Here is a 10,393-nt window from a genome sequence, read left to right as displayed (position 1 = left end):
GTCTGATATGGACCTGAGGGGGGGGACCCCCACGCCGATTTTTCGCCATAGGGATTCCCCTTTAAGTCCATACCAGGTGACGGGGCTAGCGACGCCTCCTTCGCTGGCCCCCGGCTACCTGGAGACGCGCTCAAAATGAGCGGACTTTTCTCCGGGCGGGAAAAGTCCGCTCATTTCAAAAGTACGGCGGACTGGCACACACACGGCCGTACTGTCCGCTGAAATGTGAGTCCGGCGGACATATTGGAGTGCAAAAATACTTTCTTAGTCCACCGGACTTTTGGATAAAAAAAAGTCCCCCGCAGCCTACACACGGGCGGATTGTCCGGCGGACTTGAGTTCGCCGGACTTTTCCACCGGATTGTTTGATCGTGTGTAGGAGGCATAAAAGTCACAGTTGGATGAAATTGTATTTTGTGCAATGGTTGATTTGTTCAACATGCTACTACTACTAACACAATAGATATTACCACTATATTGTTGTGATTATTATTAATATTATTGTTATTATTATTGCCATCATTATTATTATTATTATTATTATTATTATTATTATTATTATTAATAAATAAAACCACTGACTTTATATAGAAAAATATTTTTATTTCTCTTGAGCACACACAAAGAAAGCCATATATCCATATATATACAGTACAGAAAAGATGTATCTATTTTAAATTCATAAGCATGTTTTTTTTTTTTTTATAAATACAGTATGTCTTTGTTAATGCTATCAGAAGCACTACATATACATTTTTTAAAATGCATTTCAGTAAAAACACATACATATCTATTTACAGACAGTCAAATGCAACCTAAAACACAAGTTTGGAAAAAAAAAAAATTGTGAAACTACTAATGCCACAAAATTACACTGTCTGGAGGAACAACAGCTTATATGACCAATAGAAACCCACTTCTCCTTTTCCATCAAATAAAGTTTTTTTTTTTTTTTTATCTATGAGGCTTTATGATCCTTACACAATAAGGGGTTTTAATAAACATATGAAAGTACTGCATACTGGAAAAGTAATGTCATCTTGTCTTAGTGGGGGTTGTAGGTCCATCTAGGAAGCAAAGACTTTCATTGGCCTTGTCATGGTCAAATCCTTCAAGGGGCTATATAGACACAGTAACACTGCGCAGTACCAAATATATAGGAAAAAGCTGCCAACACGCTAAAACTAGAATTTTTTAGCCACAGAAATGTTAAATATAAAGTGTAAGCGCTAAGTATATGATGCCACAATAATCAAAGTCTTTAGGATTCAATATTGCATTGGCCCACACTTTGCAGCTATAACAGCTTCAACTCTTCTGGGAAGACTGTCCACAAGGATTAGGAGGGTGTCTATGGGAATGTTTGACCATTCTTCCAGAAGTGCATTTGTGAGGTCAGCCACTGATGTGGACAAGCAGGTATGGCTCGCAGTCTCCGCTCTAATTCATCCCAAAGGTGTTCTGTTGGGTTGAGGTCAGGATTCTGTGCATTCCAGTCAAGTTTCTCCACCCCAAACTCGCTCATCCATGTGTTTGTGGTCCTTGCTTTATGCACTGGTCCAAATAATTTGGTGGAGGGGGGGTTATAGTGTGGGGTTGTTTTTCAGGGGTTGGGCTTGTCCCCTCAGTGAAGGAAACTCTTAAGGCATCAGCATGCCAAGACATTGACTGCACACTAGTGCACAAAGCAAGGTCTCTGAGGAAGGTTTACCTTTGAAACGCGTTAGCCAGCAGGGGCTCCTGCATGGTCTCCCCTACAATCTGAAGATTGCTGATCCCAGGACTGTATAGTCAGGTGACGGTGTCCTGTTCAAGCGCTTTTATTTCTACATGCTTGTGAGTAGTAATACATTTACTTGGGGTAATGCACAAGGCTGGTGCACCCTCTCCTCTTCTTTCTTTCTCGTCCACATCAGTGTCTGACCTCACAAATACGCTTCTGGAAGAATGGTCAAACATTCCCATAGACACAATCCTAAACCTTGTGGACGGCCTTCCCAGAAGAGTTGAAGCTGTTATAGCTGCAAAGGGTGGGCCAACTCAATATTGAACCCTACGGACTAAGACTGGGATGCCATTAAAGTTTGTGTCCGTGTAAAGGCAGGCATCCCAATACTTTTGGTAATATCATATATATGGTCTCATTGGACATTCTAGTCTAAAATCACGGGCAATAATATGCAGCCCCACCAGCTTGTGGTTAAAACATCCTCCACTCTTCTGGGAAGGCTTTTCACAATATATCAGAGCATATCCATGGGAATTGTTCTCATTCAGCCAAAAGAACATTTTTGAGGTTGGGTACTGAAGTTATACCAAAGACCTGGTTTGCAATTGGCATTCAAAAGGTGTTCAATAGGGATGAGGTCAGAATTTTGACCATATAGAGTAGCAAATAACAATTTGCTACCCTATATGGTCCCTAATAATTTATAGTAGTTGTAGTTTCACAAAGAGGTAGGGTTGTCATCAGAACTGAAAAAAAAATAGAAAGAAGCGTGGTGACCTAGTGCCGAAAAACCTTAACATTTATTGATGATAATGAGGACGGGAACTATAATGTACCTCTAGAATTTTTTTTTGTAAAAGTAGTAAACTGTTCATGGTCTCACTAATTGGTCTAGCCCTCCTTCATTTTCCTGCACCCCCTAGATTCCTCTTGTAGGCAAATCAGTCTGGATCCGTAGGCGGTATTCCCGAGTCTGGCTCGGGGTAAGATCTAAATACCATGAGCGGTATTCCCGAGCCAGACTCGGGATGGCATCCCTGGATCCATGGAGGGGTTTACTTACCTTGACCCCTGGATCAAGTGATGTCCCCCCACCCCCGCTGTGATCTGCGAGCCGTCCTCCGCTCGATCTGTCACATTGCCGGGCTCCGTTCTCTGCGAGTGTTGCGACGCACGGGGACGGAGTTCGGCACCAAATTCAAAAAGTAAAATACACAGTATAGATACAGTATACTGTATCAAATAATTACACATCCCCTTTGTTCCTAATGGTTTGTCCAGTGTCCTGCATGCAGTTTTATATTATAAATACTGTTCTTTATGCCATGAAACTGGAGATTGTCCATAGCAACCAAAAAGTGTCCGTTTACATCAAAAGTGGTTATAGACCAGCTAGAAAACAGCGATAATAAATTAAAATCACTCGGAGAATTGAGCGATAGTAATTTGTGGGGAAATCCATCATCAAACACTAAAAGTAATGACAGCGACAATTCTGCAACTCAGCATATTTCAGTGTTTTCGATTACATTATTGAATTATTTTCATTATTATTATATTATTATTTGTTATAATTATTTATAGTTATTTATTTTATTATCTATCTATCTATCTATCTATCTATCTATATATATATATATATATATATATATATATATATATTAGTAATTTATGATTTCATATTTCAAATTTTATCATACCTGGGATGTCTATTAGCCCTTGTACACACGGTCGGAGAATCCGTCGGAATGTGTCCTATCGGACCCTGTTGTCGGATAATCCGACTGTGTGTGGTATGCATTGGACTGATTCCATCGGAATATCCGTCTGACCCAATTTTCCAACTTGTTGGAAATATTTTCCAACCAACTGGTTCGATCGGACATACTCCGATCATGTGTAGAGAATTTTGATCGGACCAAGTGCCACGCATGCTCAGATCAAATTCCTACATCAAAGCTATTGGCTACTAGCCTGAACGTAGTCCCATCGTAATGAAATTACGTCATCACGTTCTGAAAGATCGGATTTTTCAACAACTTAGTCCGACCGTGTGTACGCAAGATCCGACGGACAAAATCCCACGGATTTGGTTGGCAGAATGTCCGACCGTGTGTACAGGGGCTTAGACTCTTGTTTGGACAGATTTAAGTGAATTATTTCTAAGATTTACAGGCCTACAATATAAAACGCCAAATTTCCATGCGAAATAATGGTACCGCTTTCAGAACCTAAAATCTGAAATAATCATACCGCCAGGGAGGTTAATACACAGGGATGGATTGCTGACAGCAACATGATACATGGATAGCCATGTGCCACCCAAGGCATCCGTGCCACCCTATCCTGCAATCTATAGCAACTATTCAAAAATCTGTCTCATATCTGTTTGCATAAAACATAACAGGGCAATTAAAGTGGTTGTAAACCCTTACAAACCACTTTGACCTACAGGTAAGCCTAGATTAAGACTTACCTGTAGGTCCAAGAAATATCTCCTAAATCTACACGGTTTAGGAGATATTTGCCGAAAGACAGGCACTGCTGTCTACGGTGCATGCGCTGTAGACAGCGGCGTGCAGGCACACTGATCGCGCCGCTGTCAGCGGCGATATGTCCCGAGTGGCGGCTCCCGTGCGCATGCGCGGGAGTGACGTCATCGCGGCTTCACCGAATGACAGCGGCGGAGCAGCGAGACCAACCGAAAAGATGGACGCTCCGGACTATGGGGGACAGCGATGACTTCGCTGGCTCCTGTGTCAGGTAAGTGACACATAATGGACTACTATGCGATGCATAGTAGTCCATTATGCTTTACCTTTGCTTTACCATCAGGGTTTACTTCCTCTTTAACCATTGTTAGTCTCAGAGCATTTTAAGCTAAGCCAGTCAGGCAAACACAAAAGCTCAGTCCTAGTTTTGCAAAACAGTCCAGTTTTCATAAGAATTGGGTTCGTACATCTCAGGAATCACGAATTGCACGTTTTAACTTAGCAATGCAACTAGTTTCTGATATGTTTGGTTAACCTTTTCCTGTAGAGATAATTGCATCTTGCTATTTTTGCATTTATCAGCATTAATAGCATCCCTTAACAGAGTAAATAAGAAAACAGAAGCTGCGGTAGCAAACTCATGAGACCCGACTTCTGTCTAGTCAGTGTGGACTACTGATAAACAGATATATAGATGATGTCCAGGATAAGGTCATTTGCTTATCCTGGAGTTGATCTATATGTGTTTTCATCAGTAACCCACACTGATCATCTGGAAGTTGGTTTTCTCTACTACTCCATTAAATGATGCTTTTTATGTTGATAAATGTAAAATATGGTCCATTGACTACATTTAGTACTGGTGGCCTGTAGTCAGTCTGAGCATGAATTCATAGTACTGCGCTCATTCGGCTTTCCCAAAGCTCAGAGTTATTGTTTGCTTCTGCTTGCTGTTGCGGAGTGTGAGAAGATCCAGTAATTTGAGTTATGGATATTTATGTCTCCCTGGCCAACCACTAGGGGGGTTTATGCTGGGGGAGGATCTAAGTACAGTGGGGAACCTTGGATTATGAGCATAATCCGTTCCAGGAGAATGCTTGTAATCCAAAGCACTCGCATATCAAAGCGAGTTTCCCACATAGAAATCAATAGAAACGAAGATAATTCATTCCGCATTGACTTCTTTTGCATGCAATACTGCATGTGGCTAGAGGTGAGGGGCACCGGAGAGCCTCCAAAATACTTGGGGACAGCTCGGCTGAACTCAGAAAGCCTCAGAAACAATTGGGAATAGAGTATTTACAATTGTTTCTGAGTATTTCCGAGTGATTACAAGTATTTTCAAATGGCTCCGAAACATTCCGAGTGTCTCCGGAGCCCCCGCTCCTCTGGCCAAATGCGGTACTGCACACCCCATTAGCTTGAATTCTGCTCGTTTCGCAAGACAACACTTGCAAACCGATTCAGAATAATAATAAAAAAAAGTTGCTTGTTTTTCAAAAAACCCTCGTTAACCGTGTTACTTGTTAACCAAGGTTCCACTGTATCTGGGTAGACCTTCTGGAAGTTCTCTGGGAACATGGGTATGGTTGCACCCTACCCTCACAATCTTGTTGCCTGGCGAGGACAAAAATGCTTTGAGAGGAATGCCTGAGTCTGTGTGGCCTGAAGAAGCTTGCACTGGAGGGTACATCTGGGAGGAGTGAAGCTGAGACCTAGATTGGAGCACTAGGGGGAAACTTGGTCTGATGAACAGTGTCTTGGGGGAGCTTGGTGGAAACGACTTGCGACTACTGTCCATTGCAGGAAGTTCTGGTGGCTTGTGTACAGCATTGAAGCAGTTTGGCCTAAACATTCTTTTCTGTATGGGCTGTAAGTTGGCTTCGGTGTATGCATTTTGGTCTTTTTTGGGTATCCTGTGCTCAAATGTCTCTCGCTTTAAGTTTATTGGTCGTATAATAAACTCTGTTAAACATTTTAAAGTGATTGATGCTCAATTCTTCCACTCCACAAAGAGTCATGGACTCCTCCCTGGGATGAAATGCTAGCCCACTAAGTCACTTGGGGGCCACTTCAGGAAGTAAGGGGGCGCTACACAAATACTGTCTAAATACAAAAGTCATGAGTATTCTTCCTTGAATCTTGGTGTGATTTGCGTATTTATTCTAGATCTGTGCAGTAAGACTTTACCTCTGTGCAGGAGCTTCCTGTAATAAAGACCGGTCCTTGCTCTTCTCTCTCCTTGTGCTGGGTGACTGGTCTTGTCTCCGCCCCCCTCCTGTAGTTTTCTACAGGCATCCCGTAGTGGGTGGGACCTTTGGGCCCCTCCCACAGCTCTGCTCTCTGCACAGGCTAAGGACAGCACAGTGATGACATCACTTCTAATTGTTTACAGGCATACCCCACTTTTAAGTACACAATGCACCAAACATCTTTGCAAAAAAATACAACGTACAGGCATACCCCACTTTTACGTACAAAATTGGGTTTATTTACTAAAGCTGAAAAGTGCAAAATCAGGCTCACTTCTGCATAGAAACCAATGAGCTTCCAGGTTTTATTACCAAAGCTTAATTGAACAAGCTGTGGTTAGAAGCTCATTGGTTTCTATGCAGATGTGAGCCTGATTTTGCACTTTCCAGCTTTAGTAAATAAACCCCATTGAGTACTTAAAAGTGGGGTATGCCTGTACGTTGTATTTTTTTTGCAAAGATGTTTGGTGCACACAAATTTGTTTTTTATTCACTGTGGCTATTTAAGAACATACCACCCAGAACTGATATTTCAGATTTGCATTGCTGCCAAAAAGTCTATTTGCATTCAGGCTTCTTCCATCTTGTGGGGGGGGGGGGGGGGGGGGGGGAACTTGCTAGAATCCCCAATTCTGCTAAATGATGGCAGCAGTTACAAATACAAATGGCGGTCATACACTCCTAATAGGTTCTTCACTTTGCAAAACGAAAAATAATAAGCCTGGGGATTCCAGTTGCTGAGTTCATCGAAATTGCATAAAGAGCTAGAGAATCCCACACCCAACATAGAAAACACAGCAATAAATACAATAAATAATACTATTTAAAATTACACTGTTATAATTAGGTATGAAAATGACACTCTTTAGTACTCATTGTACCATAGATGCTATAACCCATAAATGAAATTAGTAATGAGCTAAATCAAATCCTTAGTTATCAAGGTCCAAACACAATACACTTTAAAATTACCTAAAGTCAACCTGACCTGACCCCTGACCCTCTGTCTGGACAGTGCTGATTGGACCTGTGCTGATCACATACACTCTCCCAAGAAAAATAAACTCTCAAGCAATATACACCAAACTGAGCATGTGCAGCCTGTTTACATGAGCTCTGTTCTATCAGCAGATAGATTGCGGACTGTGGAAGAGGGGGAGGATCAGAGAAGACAGGATCAAATAGCCTTTTTAAACAATGCTGAAGATTACCCCCTTATGTTCCATGGTGAGTATAACAAGCATGTTTTAATGCATACACAGATTGATTTTTACTGTTGTGGGTTTAGTAACACTTTAAGTACCATTTTATGGACAGCCAGTGCAATACTTTTGTCACTCACTTGGTATGGAAGATTTCTGAAGCTATACTTTGTGTATCATGGAGAGATCAGAAAGCTAAAGAAACAGGTACACATTTGTTATCAAAATCGCCATCATCCACAATATGCATGCATGGATGTACAATTCCATATGCAGCTTGTTTTTTTTTTTTCTTGTTTGAACTTTGACTGTGATTGGTGGCTATAGGAGACCTCTTAGTACCGGCACTGTTTTTACATCAGGCTTTCTGTATGTGAAAGATACCAAAAACCGTTCAGTGGGTGCTCCACAATCCCCAGAGGGTGTGTTCCAGGATCACTAGCAGATATGTAACTGAATCACCAGCAATTGTGTTCCAGGATCACCATTGGTATGTTCCAGGATCGTCAGCAAATGTGTTCCAGGATCATGCCATTATCAACCAAAGGTAGTAAGGGGTCGATTGTGGCACTACAGCAATACCTGTATGAAAAACTGAATTATGCAGCAGGTAGTTTGTGCTCCCTCTATGCATCTCAAGGTTTAACATCTAAATCAGGTATACCCATAATTTGTCAACCTTTAAATGAACCCTTACATTTTCAACTCAAGCTTAGGTACGTGCAGCACTCCAAACACCATCACTCATTTTAGAAGGCATAACTTAGACCAGGTTTTAGACATGTAGAAAAAGCAGACCACCTTGCACCCTGCAACTTTAGCTGCAATACATTTTCCATACATTCAGAGCTGAACACCTTGTCAATGTCTCCTGTGAGATGTGAATAGCCTTAAAATCTCAGGTAGAGGACCTGTCTAGATTGCTTTCGCTATATGGAAGGCCATCTGAAGATGGATAGAATTTCTTACAGGGGCACATTTTCCCTAATTTTTGTAAGATGACTGTCAGAAAGTCAAAAAATGTTTTTTGGACCGTCGTAGAGGTGAAATAGAACACAACTGGGTCCAAGGTGGCATTGAACGTACTCAGAAGCAAGGCATCTACCCTCCAATCTGGGCTCTTATTTTGCACAAAGCCAACAATGTGGGAGATATTGTAGGGAGCAAAGCAGATGCAAAAGTTAGCGAGAGTGGCGATGGCCAAGCCGATGGCTCTCTGTTTTCTCTTTTTTTGGATGTTGGGCAGAGACATCAGTATTCTTACGAAGTTGATGTAGCAGTAAAGCGTTATTATAGATGGAATAAAGAATAGGGCAACTCCTAACTCCAAACGCACTGGCAGCAGTATCTTGAGCTGTTCTTTTGTAAAGTCCTCATAGCATTTTGTTCCATTGGAGTTTGTGGCGTTGCTCCCTACGCTGTACTGAACGATGTAGACAATGCTGCAATGACCACAAGCAACAAACCAGAAGCAAATGCTAGCAAATACAGCGTACTCTGGCTTTCGATGAAGTTTATACTTAATGGGGTATGCCACCCCAAGGTAGCGCTCGATGCTGACAGCAGTGAGGAACAAGGTGCTGATATAAATGCTACTGTAATAGCAGAATCCTGTCAAAGGACAAAGAAATATGGGCATATTCCATTCCATACCGGAAGCTGCTTCCTGCATCTTCAGTGGAAGGAACATTAGCAGGAGAAGGTCTGAGATGGTCAAGTTGAGGAGAAGGATGTCTACTGGGGTTGGTTTCTTGCGAACCTTGACCAAAAAGGCGTAGAAGGCCAGCAAGTTAGATGGCAGGCCGGTCGTAAATGTCAGAATGTAGATTGCCAGGACAAGGTGAGTATGTTGTCCATGAAGCACAAGGCTCCTATTAAAAAAAATAAAAATAAATTAGAAGGAGTTACTTGAGGCTCAAATCACACAATAAGACTCTGAACAAAAAATAAATAAATCATTTCAGTTAAATCATATCTAATCTTAGGCTGGAATTGTGCTGCTGTGGCCAGGATTGAGTGTTCGGGTTTTGTTGAAGGGCAGCACGATATCTTTTATTTTATCATTTTGGTTGGCTTTCATGCTTTAACCACTTGACCACCGGAAGGTTTTACCCCCTTCATGACCAGAGCATTGTTTTTCTATTCAGCACCATGCTAATTTAACTGGCAATTGCGCAGTCATGCAACACTGTAACTAATTTACATTTTTATAATTTTGTTTGCATACAAATCCAGTGACCATTTCCCAGTGTTCCCTTCACTGTGTCCATACACTCAAGTAAGCAATGGCCCCTTACCTTAACCCCCCTGGCGGTATTCCCGAGTCTGGCTCGGGGTGGAAGATTTATACCAAAAGCGGTAACCCCGAGCTAGACTCGGGACCACATCGCCGAATGCAGGAGGAGGTTTACTTACCTTCTCCCCTGGATCCAGCGATGTCCCCCCACTGTGTGAGCGGCTCGTCCTCCGCTCGATTCATCCCGGAGCCGACCTCTGTTCCCCGCGAGCGATGCGACGCACTGGGACGGAGATTGGCGCCAAATTCAAAAAGTGAAACACACAGTATACATACAGTATAATGTAATCTTACAGATTACATTGCTGTATGTAATAATTTCACATCCCCTTTGTCCCCATTGTTCTGCCCAGTGTCCTGCATGCAGTTTTATATTATAAAAACTGTTCTTTATGCCTGGAAACTGGAGATTGTCCATAGCA

At 42.0% G+C, this 10,393-nt stretch overlaps 1 protein-coding gene across 1 annotated transcript in view; it reads right to left on the bottom strand.

Annotated features, from left to right (window-relative positions):
* Window positions 1–7,078: 7,078 nt before the first annotated feature.
* The window catches only part of LOC143933113 (free fatty acid receptor 2-like), a 35,166-nt gene continuing 31,851 nt past the window's right edge, over window positions 7,079–10,393 (bottom strand). Inside the window, exon 2 of the mRNA XM_077456052.1 lies at window positions 7,079–9,546. Within this exon, the coding sequence (XP_077312178.1) occupies window positions 8,574–9,546 (973 nt within the window). The 3' untranslated portion in view covers window positions 7,079–8,573. The remainder of the gene's footprint in view (window positions 9,547–10,393) is intronic.

The sequence above is a fragment of the Lithobates pipiens genome, unplaced genomic scaffold, assembly GCF_037356315.1.
Source record: "Lithobates pipiens isolate NorthernLeopardFrog02 unplaced genomic scaffold, aLitPip1_a1.2 Scaffold_27, whole genome shotgun sequence".
Taxonomy (NCBI): Eukaryota; Metazoa; Chordata; class Amphibia; order Anura; family Ranidae; genus Lithobates; species Lithobates pipiens.
The sequence above is the reverse complement of the archived record's forward strand: the minus strand, read 5'-3'. Positions and strand labels throughout refer to the sequence as shown.